The 21,826-nt window shown below is 47.0% G+C and overlaps 1 protein-coding gene across 10 annotated transcripts; it reads right to left on the reverse strand.

Moving 5' to 3' along the window:
• Positions 1 to 375: 375 nt before the first annotated feature.
• On the reverse strand, positions 376 to 21,815 carry LOC105608474 (zinc finger protein 235). Of its 10 annotated transcripts, none has more exons than XM_060398679.1 (7): positions 21,781 to 21,815; positions 21,012 to 21,349; positions 17,395 to 17,625; positions 14,389 to 14,454; positions 10,526 to 10,652; positions 9,597 to 9,692; positions 376 to 3,236 (listed from the first exon to the last, which is right to left on the reverse strand). In XM_060398679.1, the coding sequence occupies exons 4-7, from the start codon at positions 14,401 to 14,403 to the stop codon at positions 1,270 to 1,272; spliced, it is 2,205 nt and encodes a 734-aa protein (XP_060254662.1). In that variant the 5' UTR covers positions 14,404 to 14,454; positions 17,395 to 17,625; positions 21,012 to 21,349; positions 21,781 to 21,815; the 3' UTR covers positions 376 to 1,269. The 10 variants fall into 10 exon arrangements, with proteins under 10 accessions (XP_060254662.1, XP_042088066.1, XP_060254661.1 ...); XM_042232132.2 differs by having other exon boundaries at positions 17,395 to 17,562; positions 21,654 to 21,815; XM_060398678.1 differs by having other exon boundaries at positions 21,654 to 21,815.
• Between the last annotated feature and the right edge of the window lie 11 nt (positions 21,816 to 21,826).

Raw genomic sequence — 21,826 nt, forward strand, 5'->3', positions numbered from 1 at the left:
AGGTGGATTCTTGACCTCTGGGCCACCAGAGAGGCCCCTTGAACGAGTGAGACAATCTTCCTTTGTGTAAGCAAAACCCCTACTGCTAGGATTTGCCAGGTCAGAGTATTTTGACGTATATTAACCAGTGAATGTTCACTTTTACTAAGACGTTCAGTCCTTGAACACAGAATGCCGTGTAGATGAAATCTCAAAATCCAAAAGCGTTCTTGTCTACCCCACCCCATTTTTAGGGAAGGAACAACTGGGTGGAACATGGCAAACAATACCCTTGGTTTCTGCCAAACACACTGCCTGAAGAAGTGTGGACGAAGGGTCATGCGCAGAAAAGACACTGTGACCAGGACCTGAATGCAAACAGTGCAAAGAAACCAATTATTAACAATTCAAGTTTACTAAGAAACTCTTTGTCACTAGTGACTACTTTTAACAGTTACAGTAAAGCCCTACCGTAAACAAGTTGGGTACAAAATTTCCAACCATATAAATTGTAATGTTATTAGACTAATACGTCTTTTTTGGTGTATAAAATACAAACTAATGATACTCAATATTACACTGCACACAGTGGGTAATTCTATACATATGACTGAAGCTGGATGGAGGCTGGTGGCCATTCACAAGCCTTGTCCAAATCTGTACTGTTGTGTGTGGCAGTATTAATGTGATTCTCTGTGTGTTGATGAATGTTTCCTGAAATTAATTTTATTAAGGCAACTTGCAGGATTCCTCTTGAGTATGTTGTTACAAATTTAGGGGCGGGGACGGACTAGAATTTTCAAGTATTTGTCCTGATTAGAGGGTTTTTCTCCACTTGGTTCAGTAATCGCTGGGTACCTATTAGAAGCCACACACAGTTCTACACGGTAGAGACGGCGTGGCGACGAACACCTGCCCTGAGTGCAGGGCACCCTGCAGTTGGCATTGACTGTCTGCACTGTACTTCAGTTAGTTCAAGCCCTGCCCATAAAACCTTCATGTATAAGCCTTCTCTCCTGCGAAAAGGGCAGTGATTCTTCTCGTGTCCCATCTTGAGAGGGCATTCAGGGCTCTGGTGTAACCACTGACCTTATTTATAGAATGCATTCTCTACAAAGAGGTCACCTCCCAGCTGAAGCTTGCAAACACTGCCTTTTCTACAGCTTCTTTCCCACGAGGATGCCTCGGAGCTTCCGAGGCCCACAGGAACCGCCTGTGACCCCTGGGACGGGACTTTTCCAACAGAGATGAAGAGGTGGGCTCTCACTGAGGCCGGTTCCACACCCACCCCTATAGATTCCCTCCCGCGTGGACCCTCTGGTGGTAGACAAGATGCGACCTCTGGCTGAAGCCCTTGCAACATACGTCGCATATGTAGGGCCTCTCCCCCGTGTGGACCCTCTGGTGCGTGTGGAAGTGCGAGGCCTGGCTGAAGCCCTTGCCACACTGCTGGCACGTGTAGGGTTTCTCCCCCGTGTGCACCCGCTGGTGGGCGCTGAGCCCCGCGCTCCAGCTGAACGCCTTCCCGCACTCCTCGCACTTGAAGGGCTTCTCGCCCGTGTGGATTATCTGATGGACTTGAAGGTTCGACCTCTGGCTGAAGGCCTTGCCGCAGGTGCCGCACTTAAAGGGTTTCTCCCCGGTGTGGACTCTCTGATGCGCCTGCAGGTGCGAGGCCTGGCTGAACCGCTTCGGACACGCAGCGCACTTGAACGGCTTCTCCCCGGTGTGGACGCTCTGGTGGGCCTGGAGGTTGGAGGCCTGGCTGAAGCCCTTGCCGCACTCCTCGCACTTGTAGGGCTTCTCGCCCGTGTGCACGCGCTGGTGGTTGTGGAGGTTCAGGCTCCAGTTGAAGCGCTTGCCACACACCTCGCACTTGTAGGGCTTCTCCCCGGTGTGCACGCGCTGGTGGGCCTGGAAGTAGGAGCTCTGGCTGAAGCCCTTCCCGCACTCGCTGCAGCGGAAGGGCTTCTCGCCCGTGTGCACCCGCTGGTGGCTCTGGAAGCTGGAGGCGGAGCTGAAGCCCTTGCCGCACTCCTGGCACTTGTAGGGCTTCTCGCCCGTGTGCACGCGGCGGTGGCTGTGCAGGTTGAAGCTCAGGCTGAAGCGCTTGCCGCACTCCTCACACTTGTAGGGCTTCTCCTCCGTGTGCACCCGCTGGTGTGTGTGAAGGTTGGAGCTGCAGCTGAAGCGCTTGCCGCAGTCCGCGCACCTGTAGGGCTTCTCGCCAGTGTGGATCCTCTCGTGGGCCTGCAGGTGGGACCTCTGCGTGAAGCCCTTGCCGCACGCCGCGCACTTGTAGGGCTTCTCGCCGGTGTGGACCCTGCAGTGGATGTTGAGGTCGGTGCTCCGGCTGAAGCCCTTGCCGCAGCTCTCGCAGCGGTACGGCTTCTCCCCGGTGTGAATGGGCAGGTGGGCGTACAGGTGCGACGTCTGGTTGAAGCTCTTCCCGCACTCGTGGCACGAGTAGGGCTTCTCCCCAGTGTGGACTCGCTGGTGGGTCTGCAGGTTGGAGCTCTGGCTGAAGCCCTTCCCGCACTCCCGGCACCAGTAGCGCTTCGTCCCCGGGAGGGCGCCCAGCGGAGTGGGGTGTGCTGAGCCGTGACCTGGGTCCTTCTTGGGCGTCCTGTGGGTCGGGGACTTCCCACCCAAGTGTAGCAGCTGATGAAGCTCCAGGCTGGCACGGTCACCGAGTCCTCTCTCATCCTCACTGCACGGGTAGGCTTTCAGTCCAGCCTCAAGGATGCTTCGCTGGGCTAGTGGTGATGCCTTGAGGAGGTCTTTACCACACTCTCTGATGCCCTGAGCCTTCTCTCTTTGCGGCACCGTGTGGTCATCGTGGTGGAGGGAGATACGTGGGAAAAAGTCAACACATGGAGCAAACATACAGATCTTGTTCTTTATGGAAGTCAGCTGACAACCCCTCTGGTAATTCTGTGTCTCGCTCAGACAGAGTTTACTCCAGGAATTCGGAGCTCTCCCAGCTGGAAGTTCTTGATTTTCAATAATATCAGAATGATCCTCTATAAGAGTCATGAAATAGCTGCCTTCCATGGAAGCCTGAGTGGACACTCCTGCAGGGGAATTATGTTGTTTGAGGGACTGAGAACTCATCTCTTGAGTATTTATCACAGAGTCTTGGCTTCTGGTTGATTTGCTCACAACGTGTCTCCTGATTTGCCAGCATGAAAGCTCTGCCCGTGAAAGGCACCTCACTCCTGTGTCCTGAACAGTTCCCATCTCGTGATTCCAGCCCCCTGAAAGGGAAAGAATAAGGAATTAAGGAGAGCATGGCATCACCAAGATGGTGGGCCAGGCAGCGCCAAGCCCTTGCTCCCGCCGTGGAAACATTCAGTGAGCCACTGGAGACTAGGGAAAATGCCTTCATCAGAGTTCCGAAAAACAAAGGTCTACAGAAACCAAGAGAACATCAATGAACAAAAAGCCAAATTTAAAAAAGTATGGCAGGAGAGTAGGAAAAAAAATTTTTTTTTAAAAACGTGCTATTTGGGATCAGTTGAGAGTGCGGTGTGCCTTGGTGGATGCAGACTAGGAAGAGACGGAGGGTCTGGACTGAAAAACAGCTGCTAGAAGCCAAGAGAGACACGGAAGGGTGACACCAACACAAGTGATTTACCCAAAGGAATAAGAGGAGGACAAAGATGAATAAAACAGAGGAGCACCCCGCCCCCAACAGAAGTGATTGTTAGTATGCCTGATTCAGTAACCATATTGCGTGGATGTGGACTCCCCTAAAATCTCTACCCGCATTCGGGCAGAAGGAAGCAAGAGGCATACAGACTGGGAAGGAAAGCAAAGGAATATATTTGCAAAGGTTATGAATCTACATAAAGAAAAGTCTTTAGGAATATACAAAAATGCGTTTAGAATAGGTGAACAGAGGAATGTCGCAGGCTACAAGATGGTATGAAAATCTGGGGCACTCTTTCTGCTCCCTTCTGAGGTCTGTGTCAGAAGTTTTCTCTATCTGTTTTCACTTTAACAAAACTTTTGTTGCACAAGAAAAAAAAACTATACAAAAATATATTCAGATGTAATAGAAGTAATTAGAAAATGGAATTAACTCCATTTATATAGCATCAAAAAACCACTTCTGAAAAAGTGGACATACAATTCCTATACACTATGTGCTATGAAGGTGAGCTGTGATTTGTAACAGATGTTTCACTGTCTTCCATGGTTCCTGGCTCACGGCTCCTAAGGGGAAAAAGCAATGGGAGTGTCTTTTGTTCTAATATTTGTTTTTTTACTTTGTTCTAATATTTTGGTCTCTGTTCCTGAAATGGCTTCAGAGCCCTAAGGGTGAAATGGGTATCTTATTGTTCATAACAAGCCCGGGGTGCTTCATGAATTGATGAATAAGTCCATTTAGATCTTCATATTTACTCCGTTGAATTCTGTCTCGTATAAGATCAGTAGCAGCAACAAGATCCCCAAGCAGAACATCCGAGGGTGTTCTGGGTCAAGAAGAAAGACAGGCACAGCGTCGGGAGAACCACTGAGTTCACTATCGTTCTCGCCGTTTCTGGGGACTGGTGGTACGTGTTGCAAGTGTTCCTGAAATTGTGTTTGTGTGTCCTGAAATGTCATACACATTGTCTGTCATCAGAACTGAGGCTCAGACCGAAAGGACTGAACCCGAGCCTCAGGGAAGCGCCCTCACTGACTTTTACTCGAAGGCAGCGGCAGCATCCGTACAGTGTGGTGTGTGTGGATGAAGTCCATGCCGCTTTTATAGAGAGCGACCCCTCAACGCCAGTCTTCTGCCACCCTGACGTCCTTGTCACCTGGCAACAGCCAGCTCCTGAATCAGACTGAGATGCATGAACAATGGCTGTAAATTCAAGGGATAGTCAGGGCTCCAGGAAAAACCCCAGCTGGCTGCCTGGCCTCTCCAGCTCCCGGGAACCCCGCTGTTGGTGTCTGCATTCCTTCACTCGCCACAGTGCGGTTAAGGAAAACTCCTAAAGTGCGTGAAAGTCAAAACTCTCTGTACAGCCTGGTGACTACTGTTATAATACTGTACTGCGTATTTGAAAGTCGCTGAGAGGAGACTTAAGACAGGAGACCTTAAAAGTTTTCATCACAAGAAAAAAAAGTTCTATGTGGTGATGGATGTTAACTAGACTCAGTCATTTTGTCATGTATACAAATGTTGATTCATTATGTTGTACATCTGAAACTAATGTTAGTTACCTCAATTTAAAAAAATTTAAAAGAAAAAGTAAAACCATCTTTGTCCCTAGAGGCCTCAGACCTGCTCTTTGCAGATCCTCTGAATACTCGGCAGCAGTGGGGATTCATTCAAGGGCCCCTCACTGTGGGTCCCTAGGCGGGACGTCTTCCAGGTGGTACAGCCTTTCCCGGCCACAAGACCAGAGCCCTCATGGCGCAAAGAAACTGCTAGGGATTGTTTCCTGCTTGGGGTGCACCTTCCAGTCTCCAGTGATCGAGGCACCCACATCAACTGGGGAAATCTCATGAAAACCCTACGAACTTCTTGGGAGGATCGCTGCCCTGTTGACCTCAATCATCAGGCAAGGTTGAAAGAATTAATGGAAAAACAAATTCAAGCAGAATTAAGTGTTAATTATGGGACAACAGAGGCTGGGGAGGATGCTCTGATGTTTGTTTTTCCAGATTTAGAGAGACCTTTTCTCTTAGGTTACCTATGACTTGCAGCAATCTGGTAAAATATACTTTTGTTAGCAAAGATGAGACATCTCCTTTAAAAAAAAACATTTCTTTGGTTGCACCAGGTTTTCTTTGCAGCTTGTGAGCTCTTTCTTGCAGCATGCGGGATCTCGTTCCCTGATCAGGGATTGAACTCAGGCCCCCGGCATGGACAGCAGAGTCTTAGCCATTGGACATCTAGCCCCAAGACATCTATTTTTTATCCTTAACTGATCCTTCCAGAATCCAGGCAGTCTCAGTGACTATCCTTATTTTCCAGACAGTATATCTGTTCACATAAATTCAGTAAGAATCTGCCTCTCCTTGTGACAGGACACAAATTGAAATACCATTGTTTACCCAGGCTTGGCTGGAATATCTATTTGAGAGACGGGTGTAGATTTAGACATGCCCACACAGCTTCAAGGAACTGCTTGGAGTAGCTGAGCTGGTACCTGGCTTTCAGGCTTCCAGGAAAGCAATCTTAGAAAAGATTTAATGTGATCAGTCACCTTTCCTGCTGTGCTTAGATAAACAATCAGGCCAAGTTTAACACAAACAAATGAGCTTCACTGCAATCATCTTTGGTCAAAGAAAAAAGGGTGGGGAGTAATTATAAAGAAAAAAACATGGTTTTACCTTGGTGGCTATTAGATTCTACTCCTGCTAATTGTCTTGGAGCTCTCTTCACTTATCTGTAAACCGGCCTGGATCCTGAATTTGAAAGTTTCCTCAAATATCTAACTCTGACTCAAATTAACGCTTCCAATTTTCTCCCACCTTCTGACTTGGAATCAGGAAGAAGAAAAGCAGCCCTCAAGCCCCTTCAGAAAGGGCCTCACCAAGCGCGCTTGTCCACTGACGCTTCTGGGAAACTAGAAGGTACGCTGGGGACCTTTCGACCACAGTGATACAGGCTTGAGGCAGCTGACACCAGGGTAGACAACTGCCTCAGCCCGAGATGCCGGATCCAGGCTGTAAGCAAGCATGAATCCTGTTCTTTACTCCAGCGTTGTGATTATACCCTCACTTGCATCCCCCAGGCAACAGCTAAGGCGGTAATGCCTGGAATTCAGAATAGATTTTCTCCTAGCCTTAAATAAAAGTTAACAGACCCCTGGTCTGAATGACAAACAGATACCAGTTCCTACAAGTGAATCCACCGTCAGTGCCATCTTCACAGCAGTCTGTGCCCTGACAAGGCTCCTCTTTCTCTGGGGTGATTATGCTCCTCGGGCCTGTGGATGCCTCCATGGGGGCACACAGCTGGGTAATGCCGGTCAGTTACATAACCATGCCCCCGACCTGCTCTAGAAAGGGCCTACCGGGAGGCTTTTCTTGATTCAGGATCCGCTTCCTTGGGCAGGGCCCTACTTCCCTGATTAAGAGTAGATATAAGTGAGGCTATGATCAGAAACCTTAGTTCTTGAAGCGACAGCAGGTTCTTCTGCTATGACACTAGCTGCCCAGAGAAATACATGGACCTTCTGGTCAAGGCTGCTGCCAATAGGATTGTTGTGTAGTTGCTTAATCGTGTCCGACTCTTTGCGACCCCATGGACTATAGCCTGCTAGGCTCCTCTGTCCATGGGATTTCCCAGGCAAGAATACTGGAGTGGGTTGCCATTTCCTCTTCCAGGGGATCGTCCCAACCCAAGAACTGAACCCGTATCTCCTGCTCAGCAGGCAGATTCTTTATCACTGAGCCACCCGAGAAGCCTGCCTGTCAGGACAGCCCTTGATTATCTTCCGGCTGAGTGAGGTGGTGTCTGCCCGTGGCCAGCACCACTCACTGCACCTGGGTTAACACTTCCGGAGAAGCGGAAATGCAGGTACAGAAGGTCACTAAGGAGCCACCTGGCTTAGGATGACTCCATGCCATACACACAAAATCCTAAAGATGCAACCAGAAAACTACTAGAGTTCACCAATGAATTCGGTAAAGCTGCAGGAGACAAAATTAATGCAACAAATCTCTTGCATTCCTACTACACTGACAACAAAAGATCAGAAAGAGGAATTAAGGGGAAAATCCCATTTACCACTGCATCAAAAAGAATAAAATACCTAGGAATGAAAAACTTAAGGAGGAAAAAGATCTGTACTCTGAAAACTGTAAGACACTGATGAAAGAAATCCAACAGAAGACACGATGATGGAAATTCTCTGGTGGGGTTTAAAAAAAAAAAGATGGATGTTAAAACTGAACTCATTTTTATCATGTAAACCCTCAGGCTGGTGCTTTTGTATATGATTATCTCAATCACGTTCACGATTTTAGAATTAACTAATTTTCTGTGTTCTGCATTTGAGATTCTTCCATTTCTGCAGTAGATGCTGCACTTGCCAGAAGATGGCAACAGGCAGCTTAGGGGTCCATGGAAGTCCTAACAGGTTTTATGTCAGTGCCTCTACTAAGAGCAAACAGGCTTTAAGCCTTGACTCACCCACTGACAAGCTATGTGACATTTTCTAAGGCATAAGTTTCACCCCATAAAAACAGATAACCACCCAGGTGGTCAGGACTATTCGAAGGATTGACTGCATAAGGTGCTTTTTTTCTTGTAGCACTGCGAGGTTCGTGGGATCTTAGTTCCCGGGCCAGGGAATGAACTGGGCCCTTGGCAGTGAAAGCACGCAGTCCTAACTAGTGGACCACCAGGGAATTCACAAGGTGCTTCTTATAATACTAAAGACAAGAGTAACACCAAATTACGCAAATTAAACTTAGAATGGCAGAAGGTTCATTTCTGTAATTTCTTCTCTGTTCCTACACAGACCCTCCCTGCTGACCCAGCTGCAAAATCTAGTTTCTATAAATGTCACATTTGAAATGAAGAAAACATCACTGAGGCCATGTAATTGTTTAAGTACTGGAAAGAGGGGCAGAGAGGGTAAGATGACTGGCTGCCTGGCTGGGAATATGGATTCCACATAGAAAAAACTGCTAAAACCAATAAGTGAATTCAGCAAAGCAGCAGGGTATGTTGTTAACATACAAAGATTAGGTTGCATTTCTAGCCACTGTAGAAAACAGAATGGAAGAATGTGTGTATATGTATCTCAATCACTTTGTTTACAACAGAAAATACAACATTGTGACTCAACTATACTGCAATTAAAAACACCCAAATTAGTTGCATTTCTATCCTCAATGAACAATTTGAAAACAAAGAAAAAAATTCCATTTATAATAGCGTCAAAAAGAATAAAATACTTAGGAATGAACCAAGGAGGTGAAAGGCTTGTACACTGAAAGCTACAAAATGCTGGTCCATAGATGGGGAGATTTAATACTGCTTTGCCAGAGCTACCCAGAGGGATCGACAGATTCAACGCAATCCTTGTCAAAAATCCCAACACCGAAATAGGAAAACTCATCAGAAAAGTCATGCAGAATCTCGGGATTCCGCTGGTGGTCCAGTGGTTAAGACTCTGCTTCCACTGCAGGGAGCTCGGGTTCCATCCCTGGTCAGGAAACCAAGACCCCACATGCTGCACAGCGCAGCCAAAAAAAACCACCCATGAATTAAAAGGAGTGGCCAGGGAAGGCCGTGGGTGAGACAACTTCTCAGCAGAGGATGGCGGGTGGGAGGTTTGCGGGCTAGCAGCCTTCTGGCCAGAGGAAAGGGTCCTCGTGTAGAAACATAAACCTCGGATGTGAGAACAGAGGACGTGGGAGGGGTGCGACGGGAGGGGAGCGCAGGCGGCTCGGCTGGGCCAGCCGGCCCTTAAACACGTCGGCCTGTGTTCCGAGTGGAGTGGGGGCGGGGGGGGGGCGGGGCGGGGGGGGGGGGGGGGGGGGGGCCGGAGCGCGGGACTGTGAGGTGCCTGCGCGTTTCAAAGGGCCTCTCTGGCTGCTGCGTGGAGAAGATACAGATGCTCCACAGACGCCGGGTACTGGCCCGGCCTCGCGGTGCTCACCTGAACGCCCTCCTCTCTGGGGCTGGATCTCTATCGTGCAGAACTTCTCCTCTCTCTCCAACTGTGATATCATGTCTGGCTTGGAGGACTGGTGCCCTGAGAAAAAAAGAGGAGGAAAAAAGTACTGAACAATTCTGGTTCCAATCCCATGATGAACATTTTCCATCAGACCACTGTGAGAAATACATACCGCCTCCTCAGTGACTACCCCACATAACCCTCTGAAATAAAGCCAGCACGGCCTGGGCCTCGTGGCCATCACATCCTTGGTAGACTCACTCCTTACCGCGAGCACCGCAGTTACTGCTGCGACGCGCACCATTCTGGCCGAGGGGCTCTGATGGTGCTACTTTATTCTACGTTACTGTAAGAATGCTAACACAATTTACTAATTTCATGATGCACCAATGGATCAGGACCCACAAGTTTACAAAAGATATAATAGGAAAGGGTTTTGTGTGGGTGGTTTTTTTTTTTGGCTGCAAGGCATGTAGGATCTTACCTCCCCAACCAGGGATCGAACCCGCACCCCCTTCATTGGAAGGCGGATTCTTAACCACTGGACCACCTGGGGAAGTTTCAAGGAGAGGGTTAAATTTGGGATTTAAAAAAAGCAAGCTATAATATGAAATAAGGAGCCAGGTGCAGTCAAGCTCGACTGTTCACACAATTCATTTACAAAAGGCTAATGTTTACCTTGGAACAAAGACCAGGAACATTTTGTCTCTGTGTTTTCCAAAGGGACTGGAAAACTGGTCTCTGAGGAGTCCCAAAGTCTTGAAGTAGCAGGCAGAGGGCCAGGGACATTACTAAACATTCTAAAATGCTCAGGACAGTCTCCACGACAGATCACCTGGCCCCAAAAGTCCGTAGTGCCAACGTAGGGAACCCTACGGGGGTGATGCCAAGTCACAGGGCGCCATCCTCACCCACGGACAGCAGGTTCCGGAAGTTCTCCAGCATCACGTCTCGGTACAGCTTCCTCTGGGCCAAGTCCAGCAGCCCCAGCTCCTCCTCGGTGAAGGTCACAGCCACATCCTTGAAGGTCAATGCCTCCTACGACACCAAACACATGTAGCCTCAGTCCTACGACCTTTGAGGGAAGGGCAGCACGGAGACGGTGGAGGAGACACGTGGGAAGCTGTTCCAGATTCTAAGTGACCTGAACCTCCTTTTAGGAGACGGTCTCCTCTTCCCCTTCCACAGTCACACTAGAGACGCGGGGGTAGTAGGGGGATGCTGGAGGAAGGAACGAAAAGGAAAACTTCTAAAACCTTCCGTGCACGCAACACGGCACCCTTTGTATAGTCGCGTCTCTAGAATTGTCATCCTTCAATCATGGTATATATATGCATTTTACAACTTGAAAGTGCCACATTTTGTAGGAAATGTTGAGTTCATTGGCTCCCAATAGTATTTAGCAGTGCCCATCTCCTTCTCTGAGGGGGTGGTACCACAGTTTTGTCAATGCCTGCCCATCTAACCAGTCTTCAGTACCCCGAGTAGAGGCAGGCATATAGTTCATTCTGTCTCAGGAGCGTGGGTATCAGTGCAGCAGCATTCAGTGCCGAGGGGAAGAACACAGGTTTTGGAGACTGAGTGCTTCAGTTCACACTCTATGGCTCCACTTCTAACTTTCTGGTCTTGGACGAGTCACCTAACTTTTCAATCCCTCAGTCTCCTCATCTGCACAAAAGAACATCATCAGGAACTTCCCCAGTGGTCCAGGGGCTAAGTCAGAACTCCCAATAGAGGGGGCCCAGGTTCAATCCCTGGTCAGGGAACTAGATCCCACATGCTGCAACTAAGACCCAATGCTGCCAGATAAATAATTACTTTTTTTTTTTTTTAAGGCAACTCACCATAGGGTACTTGAAGGGATTAAATGAGAATATGCAAAAGATTTAGGATAGTATCTGACACGTGTCATTAAATAAGTACTCAACAAATGTCAGCCACCACTATTCCTATCATCATTATTTGTGTCTGCCTGGCACTTCGCACAAGTGAAAAATACATTTAATCATTCCAAATAAATGATACAAAAATTTAAGAATATTGAAGATGCTGCAAAAACAAACAATCATATTTTCATAAGGATCTCAGCCAACCTGTCTGGTTATTTCCTTAGGTTAAGTTCCAAGAAGTGGCAACTGCACTACCAAAAAATATGCACCTCTGGGGACTTCCCTGGTGGCCCAGGGGTTAAGAATCACCTGCCAAATGCAATACTCTAAAGCAACTATCCTTCAGTTAAAAAAGAAAAAAGAAACCACCCGCCAAGGTAGGGGACAGGAGTTCCATCGCTGGTCCGAGAGGATCCCACATGCTTCTGGGCAACTAAGCCCGGGCACCACAACTACTGAGCCCACGTGCCCACAGCCCCTGCACTGCAACAAGAGAGGTCAGCGCAGTGAGAAGCCTGTGCAGCCCTCGCTCTCCGCAGCTAGAGAAAGCCCGCACGCAGCAAAGACCCAGCGCAGCAAAGACCCAGCGCAGCAAAGGCCAGTAAATAAGGTAACATACCACAGGGCCGCAAAGACGCAGACATGACTGAGCGATTGAGCACAGCACAAAATATTTTTTAAAAAAGAAAAAAAGAATCTGCCTGCCAATGCAGGGGACCCAGTTTCGATTCTTGTTCCAGGAAGATTCCACATGCGGCGGGGCAAGTAGGCCCTTGCACCATAACTACTTAAGCCCGAGCTCCAGAGGCCATGCTCCACAAGAGAAGCCACAGCACTGAGAAGCCTGTTCACCGCCTGCAGGCAGCACCAAAAGAGAGTTAGCAGAGCCATAGATAAACAAGTGAGACTGTTTCCCTAAAGGCTTCTCTCATCTCTGCATTTGTTCTGACTGGAGCCCTGAGCACTGATGTATTAAACAACGAGTTGGCCCATCTGGCAAAGAAGAGACAGGCACTAAGAAAAGGCAGGACGTGAGGGGAGTGTTATTTTTGGAGTCCTTCAGCCACTGGCCCTGCCAGGTGTCTATACGACTCAGCCTCAGGGCCCAGAATAGAGCAGTCTCTTCTCCTGGCTCTCTCCATTTACCCTCATCCAACTCCTGAAAAGACTTAGCCCGGGCAATGGAAACTCTAGTGTCAGCTGGGGACTGAGCGGATTTTAATAGGAAACTGAAAGCTCACACATCTGTTTGTTAAACTGCAGCTGTATCTTTATACAGGGCATCTATGGTAAAGAACCCACCTGCCAATGCAGGAGAATTGGGTTCAATCCCTGGGTCGGGAAGATCCTCTGGAAAAGAAAATGGCAACCCACTCCGGTATGCTTGCCTGGAAAAATTCATGGACAGAGGAGCCTGGGGGGCTACAGTCCAGGGGTCGCAAAGAGTCGGACGCGACTGAGCACACACACATATCCTTACACAGTTGCTCCACAGAGTAAATGCCTGGTGAGTCCCTCCTGCTACTAGACTTTCCAAACTCAAGTGTGTCCCTCTAAGATATACTCACATGGCAATGAATAAAACAGACACTTAACTATAGTACATACATATGTAACTTAGAATTACAGAATCTAGTCCTTCTTGGAACTTCCTTGGTGGTTCAGTGGCTAAGACTCCACACTCCCAATGCAGGGGGCTGGGGTTTGATCCCTGGTCAGGAATTAGATCCCACATGCTGCAACTAAGACCCAGCACAGCCAAATAGATTACTTAAAGGAGAAAAAAAAAAAAAAAGCTCTAGTTCTTTTTGTCTGAAAACAAAACTATTTCCTCTGAGTTCAGTATCAGTTGGATTCTGTTACACCAAACCATGTTTTAGACATTTTAGCCACAAAACTTGAGGTTCCTCATGAGAAAAATGAGCTCTGAAAATTTTAGAAAGAAAATGGCAGAGCACCCAGAATTCCTGTTTGGGAAGAAAGGTTATGTGTAGGAAAACTGTCACTGCAAACATTTTGAAATGGTAAAATTCATTGTTGTCTAGTTGCTAAGTCGTGTCCAGCTCTTTGCAACCCCATGGACTGCTGCCTGCCAGGCTCCTCTGTCCATGGGATTCTCCAGGCAAGAATACTGGGGTGGGTTGCTGTTTCCTTCTCCAGGGGATCTTCCCAACCCAAGAGTTGGACCCAAGTCTCCTGCCTTACATGTGGGTTCTTTATCACTGAGTCACCAGGGAAGCCCAGTAAAATTCATTAGCCACATAAATATGGACAACAGGGTAAAATATCACGTAAATTATGGAAAGCGACGTGACCACTTAAGTTACAGGTGCTATACAATCAAATTTTAAAAATCCAAAACGGTACTGAAACTATAATCACGAAACTATACATGTAAATACAAATGGAAAGGAGTGTGGCAAGATGAAAACTGACTTGTAAACAGGCTTATAATGTGGGAGCTATTTTTTATTTTTTAAAAATATTAATTTTGGGGACATCTCTAGTGGTCCAGTGGTAAGAATCTACCTTGCAATGCAAGGGACTCCAGTTTGATCCCTGGTGGGGGAACTAAAATCCCACATATCGTGGTGCAAATAGTTAGGCCCATGGGTCACAAGTACTGAAGCCCGGGAGCCACAACTAGAGACTGTCCTGCAACAAAATATCCCACGTGATGCAACCAAGACCTGATGCAGCCAAATAGGTATTTAAAAAAAAAAATATTTCCATACCATTATTTGGAAATAAAAAGCAAGGGCCCGTCACACAGTTCCTCAGGTGCCTTTGGTTCCTTCTTACCTTTCCTGGGCAGGAGAAAAACATGTCCAGTCTTTGTGAAATGAGATGTCATTTTAGGAAACAGAAAGGCATATCCAACTTACCTGGAGTTTGGTCATTTTTTTCTCCCTCTTCCTTCTGGGGAAAGGCCGAGTTCTGGGAAGGCAAAACTGGGGACGGGAAAGAAAGCCACGGTGAGACAGCTGCCGGGATGGCTGGTGCTCGTGGGGCTAAATGTGATCAGGAAGAGGGTCCCCTTTCTCTCGGCAATTGCAGTGACGACATAACCCCGTGAGAACCGAGCTGGATACCACCTCCCCTGGGCCCCCTTGGCCAGCTGCCTGAGTTCATGAACAATCCGGAAACAGCCCTACCCTAAGTGTTTCTTATAAGCTCCCAGGGTATTCCTGAGGCTGGCTGTCAGAGGAAATGAGGCAGCACCAACAACTTAATGGGGCCAAAATGCCTGGGATCCAAACCTTTCTGCTTGTTTTCTACTTACTAGTCGCATAAACCTTGAGCAGGCTGTTAATCTCTCCGTACCTCAATCCAGTCTGCTTGTAAACAAATGGACACAACAGTGCCCTAACTCCCTGTTTCCTGCAGCTTCCGACAAGGAGGTCCTCTTAAGACTCATAAAACTTCCTTTGTGAATCTGCTTCACAGAAGATGGATCTTAGGAAACAGACTTCACAGATGATGGCTCTTGAGTTTCCCTCACTTTCAGAAAAAAGTCTGATTCGGACAAGTGGTCTCACAGGTGATTTGTGCTGTTAATGAAGGTTAAATGGTCAAGGAATTTTCCTCTTTAATAAGCTTAACTACTTGCATGTGTCGTTAAGCTGGAGGCGCTCAACTAAGCTTATAGAATATGCATGAAGGTAAACAATGACTAATAAAAACCTAAGATTAAGAAATCATGTTTTATTTAAATTAACGACACAGGGTTGTTACACAATACTAGGCATTTTTTTCAATTAAGGCTGGCTGGGCTGCAGGCACTGCGCTAAGCTGTGAGCAGGATCATTTTGAAATGAAGCAGGGTCCTGTGGTCCCTCCCCCACATAGTCTCAGCCTGCCTTCTGTCTGTGGAAAAACTTTAGTCAAAGAATACATTTAATCAGAGAAGTGAGAAGATGTAGAAAAAAAGGGAAAACAGTCCAAGGAGACCAAATGGTAATAGTTTGGTCATTAAGCACAGTCAAGGTCCTTTAGCTCCTTCTCAGCGGCTATAGATAACATTCTGAGCCGTATCCTGTGAGCTGTCTTCTAGCTACTGAAACTTCTACCAGGTGGGACAAGTTAACTACACGATGACCAGACTGTGGCCATGACGTAAGCTGCCATCCCAAGAACTGGCCTCAAAGAAATGGGAACAAGCCAACCCTGGAACTGAAGGTTCAGTTCAGTTCAGTCGCTCAGTCGTGTCCGACTCTCTGCGACCCCATGAATTGCAGCACGCCGGGCCTCCCTGACCATCACCAACTCCCGGAGTTCACTCAGACTCACGTCCATCGAGTCAGTGATGCCATCCAGCCACCTCATCCTGGGTCGTCCCCTTCTCCTCCTGCCCCCAATCCCTCCCAGCATCAGGGTCTTTTCCAGTGAGTCAGCTCTTCGCATGAGGTGGCCAAAGTCCTGGGGAACTGAAGATCAGCTGTACCTAAACCAACTAAGATGATGGTGGTCAGACCACTGACGACCAGTTTCAAGATGACTCACAGCTGCCTGCGCTGTTACTGCAGGTGGTCCCCTCCTCCCTCTGTCTATAAAAGCTCTTGCCCACTGACTGAGGGTGGGGGTACTCAGTCTTCCGACAGGTGTTCCCCTCCTTGTCAGCATCCAAAATAAAGCAAACTTTCCTTTCCACCAACCTGGTCTCTTTACCCGCTTTTGAGAAACAGCCAGACTCCGCTGTTGTTATAATTTCTCTGTCTGGGCTAAACCACAGAGGACTTTTCCCTGAATCCAGCTGAAAACAACTTTCCTTCCTAAACAAGTGTCCAGAAAGAGTCCAGGAATCCAGGACCAAACCCACGGTCAGTGACGCGGGAAAGGACAACGGGGCTGCAGCTGGAGCTCCGACCCTATTCCGGCTCGCAGGAACTTCCCAAACAACAGGGCGCCTGAGTGTTTAGTGGACTTTATGGTAACATCCAACATCTTACCGTACTCAGCACTGTTATTAATCTTTTCAAATATAATCTCAATCCTCAAAAGACCACCACTGCGAAGGAACTAACCCGAGGAAATAGGCAGAAAGATTAAACAAGCCGCTCAATAATTTGCCCAAGAAAGCGGCAGAGCTGGCCCCTGGTTCCCCGAGGAGGGCTGGGGGAGCAGAGAGCGCGGGAGACCCTCAAACTCGACGCAGGACGCGAGCCCGCCTGCAACTCGCGACTCCAGGGGAGCGCCGCGGCCCCCTCCCGCTCCCCGCCGATCGCCGAGGATGCCCTGCCCCAGGAGCGAGGAGCGAGGACCGGGTCTCTGCTGGCCCCACACGGCCGGCAAGGATTGCAGGGCCGCTGGGTTAACTCACCTCCCGGGGAAGCAATCTCGGCCCCAACCTGGCCTTCCCAAAGCGGAAGTGCCTTGGGCTACACACAGTTCCCTGACTACACTTCCCAGAATCCCCACGAAGCGTCTCAGATTTCACGCAACTCCTGGACTACATTTCCTAGAATGAAGTTCGCCTCTGCTTCCCACCAGCTGTCTTGGGTTTTGACTATAGAGGGTTTGGATTTAAAGTCGCAGGTGCTGGACCTGTCAAATTCCTTTCTGTTTTATTCAGTTCTTAAAACTCATGAGAAAATAATGCAAGCAGGTAGATTTCTGAATAACTGTAAATGCGATTTTTAAAAAATGCGGCAGTATAAAAGAGAAAAGCGAAGCTTGCGCTACGAAAATAAAAAACAATTTTTTTAGGGAAGACAAAAGGTAGACTAAGAAATGGGAAATATAAAAGTAACCTAGGCTGGGCTGCCTAACACAGAACTTATGGAACAAAGTTCCATATTCAAATTCAAATAAGTTCCATTATTCAAATTCTGGCTCCCCAAATATTAGCAACAAAATTTGTTAATGAGACAAAAACGTAGTTTATTGCTTACCGCGGTAAGGGAGAACGCCTCCACAGACCTTCAGCACCTTGGCAGTGTGCACAGAGCCCGGAAGACAAGTTTGGAATTTACTGATAGTTGGAAGTTCGATTTAAGGCGGGTTTTTCAGTGCAGAAGAGGAATGGGATTGCTTGGCGGTCATGATGCTGTAGTCCAGGACTGGTGGGAGCAGCAACGATTTTTGTAAGGTGAAGAAACTACAGCTGAAATTGTTGATGCTCTCTTTAAACGAGATGGAAGAGTTGATGGGTGCTTTGGAAGTTTCTCTAAAACTCAAGCCATTTACTTGGGCAGGAATCTTTTGGAATAATAAAGGCATGCCAATAAAACTTACTAGTTATGTTAATATAAACAGTAAATTGTAGGAAGGAAGGTAGGGGTCACCAACCGGCTGGGGGTTGGTATTGTTAGAGGAACCACTGACTGAAACCACGCACCCTGGCCAGGCATCAGAGTAACCACTTGCACGAGTTACCAGGACCAGGAGGTCCTGGTAAGGAGTGCAGAACTAACAAGCTGCCGCCAATCAGAAGACTTGGAGAAAGGTCAAAAGGAGAGAGGAGACTCCAGTCTACATGTCCTACCAACCTCCCAGAATCCTTCTGGTTGGAATCCATCTTGGCTGAGCGATGTGAGCACCACCAGGAAGGATCCTGAGTTGGAATGATTGGCCAGAGACAATCTGGAAACTAACTCAATTACTATAAAACCCGAGACTGAGCTGCCTGCTCTTCACCTGGGCATCCCTTCCCAATAAAGTCTCTTGCTTTGTCAGCACGTGTGTCTTCTTCACATCCTAATGAAAGCCAAATGTGCTGGCCAAGAGCCTGGCAATGCAACCAGGCTGCTGAGACTTACTCCTGGCTCTGCCATTTCCTGGCTGTGTGACCCTCAGTACAAGCCATTCTTCAAGGAACCTCTCTGTGCCTCTATTCCCTCACCTGTAATGGTGGGTCATATGAGGATTATGCAAACTGATACGTCCAAAGCGTTAGAGTCTCAGCCTATTAGTAAGTACTTCATAGCTACTAATAATTATCATCATGATTAAAGTCATCATGTGATACATACAGGAGCCACACATTTAGTGCTGGTTTATTTCTAAAATGTGTCTTAGATCATGAAAGTATTATCAATAATTATATGTCTACAACTCGGTAACAAAAAACAACCAATTGAAAAATGGGCAGACCTAAAGAGATATTTCTCCAGAAAAGAAATACAGATGGCCAATAGGTACGTGAAAAATATGCTCAACATCACTAATTATTAGAGAAATGCAAATCAAAACTATGATGAGTTACCACCTCTTGCTGGTCAGAATGGCCATCATTAAAAAGCCTACAAATAACAAATGCTGGAGGGGGTGTGGAGAAAAGGGAACCCTCCCACACTTTTGGTAGGAATGTAAGTTGGTGCAACCACTATGAAAAACAGTATGGAGGTTCCTCAGGAAAAAAGTCGACTTACCATATGATCCAGCAACTCCACTCCTGGACAAATACCCAGACAAAAGCATAATAAAATATACATACACCCCTATGTTCATAGCAGCACTATTCACAACAGCCAAAACATAGAGGCAAATGCCTGTCAACAGATGAATGGCTAAAGATGATATAGATACGATGGAATACTACTCAGCCATAAAAAGTAGTGCCTTATGCAACAACATGGATCCAATTAGAGATTATCATACTAAGTCAGTCAGAAAGAGAAAGGCAAATACCATATGATACCACTTATGCGTGGACTCTAAACTATGGCACATATGAACGTATCTACAAAACACAAACAGACTCATAGGGCAGATTTGTGGTTGCTGGGCTGAGGGTGGGCAGTGGGAAGGGGATGGACTGGCAGTCTGGGGGCTGGTAGATGCAAACTATTACAGGTAGAATGGATAGATAAGAATGTTGGCTAAAGTTGCTGGCTCCTTGGTCATAGAACAGTGGTACCAAATATGTAAGCAGTTATTGTATTCTCCTTTTTAAAAACTGTGCTGCATGGCTTGCAGGATGTTAGTTCCCCAACCAGGGACTGAATCCAAGCTCAGCAGTGAAAGCATGGAGTCCTACCTAGTGGACCACCTGGGAATTCCCAGTTATTGTATTCTTAATTGCCGTTCGCTCAGAAAAAAACAGTGATAGTTTTGCTTAAGAATGCACTTGATGAAACAGTAGAAGTTATTTATTTTACCTGGTAACTCAGGTTAATTAGGCATTTGTTTATGGACAACACCCTTTTCTTAAAAGAACAACTGAGAAACTACAGTTGGTTACATCCAGGTATTTGGCAGAACTTTTGGAAGTGAGCACTGTCACTTCAAAGTTACTGTCAGCATCTGTTGCCAATGACAAAACTTATGCTTTCAAGAAACTATAAGGGACTTCCCTGATGGCCCAGTGGGTAAGACGCCACACTTCCACTGCAGGGTGCATGGTTCAATCCCTGGTAATCCCACATGCCATGCACTGTGTCCAAAAGAAAAAGAAAAAAAAAGTATCAGAATTTTGGAAAATTCGTACCACTAAGAGCTTGACGGGTTCCCAGTGCTTAAAGACTTCAGGTCTTTAAAGATAGAACTTTTCTGATGAGATGGGTGATGGTATTGACAAATGTGATTTTTAAAGGTATTATGAAATCAATGTATTTGAAAGATCTACAAAACTCAGTCATTTAGTACTTTCCAAATGAGGGATGCATAATTTCACAAAACCACGAATAGATAAAAAGACTCAAAAAAGTACAGGACAAACCGACGAATTTTAACGGAATAGAGTAAGAAGGTACTCTGAGATGGTTTCGGGTTGTACACTGCAGTGACCTTAAGAAACGATCACATACGGAACTCGGGTGCAGTATCAAAGGTGAACATTACCTGTAAAGTCTATCAGTCTTTTCTTTCTTAATTATAACTGTGGGGCTGGGTTTTCGTCATTACTTCAACCAAAATAATATATCACCACAGGTAACAGAAGATATGAAAATCCAGCTATTTTTCTCATAAAAAATAAAGAGATTTGCAAAAATGTAAAACATTGCTATGCTAAGTTGCTTTAGTCGTGTCCGACTCTGTGTGACCCCATAGACAGAAGCCCACCAGGCGCCCCCGTCACTGGGATTTTCCAGGCAAGAACACTGGAGTGGGTTGTCATTTCCTTCTCCAGTGCATAAAAGTGAAAAATGAAAGTGAAGTCGCTCAGTTGTGTCCGACTCTTAGGGACCCCATGGACTGCAGCCTACCAGGCTCCTCCGTCCATAGGGTTTTGCAGGCAAGAGTACTGGAGTGGGTTGCCATTGCCCTCTCCGAAAACACTGCTACTCTTCTTGTTAAATTTGGTTTTGGAAATACTGTTTTCTCATAAAAGCTAGTTCTACTATTGGTTTATTTTTAAAATAGATTAATAAAAGTTTTAAAGTAATTTTTTTAAAAAATTACTATCCCTAAACAGTAAATAACACTTTTCATATGGTCACCCTAAATGTAATTTCTATAAGGCCCTTAGACTGGAACTTAACAACTAAGGTGTAACTACTGGCATCCCTCACAACCAAATAAATAATGCGAATATCTTTACAGGAGAAGAATGCCAAGTCCTACTCACATAGGGCCCTGGGGCAGGAGCCCAGGGGTCAGCACTCCCTCCAGTTCAGTTCAGTTCAGTTCAGTGGAGTCCGACTCTTTGCAACTCCATGGACTGCAGCATGCCAGGCTTCCCTGTCCATCACCAACTCGCAGAGCTTCCTCAAACTCATGTCCATCAAGTTGGTGATGCCATCCAACCATCTCATCCTCTGTCGTCCCCTTCTCCTCCTGCCTTCAATCTTTCCCAGAATCAGGGTCTTTTCAAATGAATCAGTTCTTCGATTCAAGTGGTCAAAGTATTGCATGGAAGTGGCCGCTCCCTTCACGTCTGCGCAAGTCCTTCTTATGACGTCAGGGCTGGGGAAGGAACGGAGTTTGTAAAATATCACCATGGCCCAAATGAACCACAGAGGGGCTTCCAACGCTATTAGGAAAGAATTGCTATTAATCCATTTTACAGATGTGCAAACAGAGGCATAGAGAGATTATAAAATTTACCCAATATTACACTGCTAGAAAATGGCTGACAGATGGGAGAGGTGAGCTGGGGGAACTGAGCATGGAAGGGACGGCAACCCGGGTCCCGCGCCCAACTCCGGGTGAGGATACCTCCCCAAACTCTAGCCGACTCCGTCTAATTGAACTAAAAATGTCCTTACACCTCAAACATCCTCTTTCCTCCTTAAACCCACAACCGGGTTGCTGCTGCCTGCAGAGCAACTCTTAAATTCGGAAAAGTTGCCGGAAGCGAAACTGACAATCACTACAAAGGAAGAGTTAGTCACAACCTCGTCCGCCGGGGCCGGAAGTGCCTGCAACTACTAGGTGCCCTAG

The sequence above is a fragment of the Ovis aries genome, chromosome 14, assembly GCF_016772045.2.
Source record: "Ovis aries strain OAR_USU_Benz2616 breed Rambouillet chromosome 14, ARS-UI_Ramb_v3.0, whole genome shotgun sequence".
Classification (NCBI taxonomy): domain Eukaryota; kingdom Metazoa; phylum Chordata; class Mammalia; order Artiodactyla; family Bovidae; genus Ovis; species Ovis aries.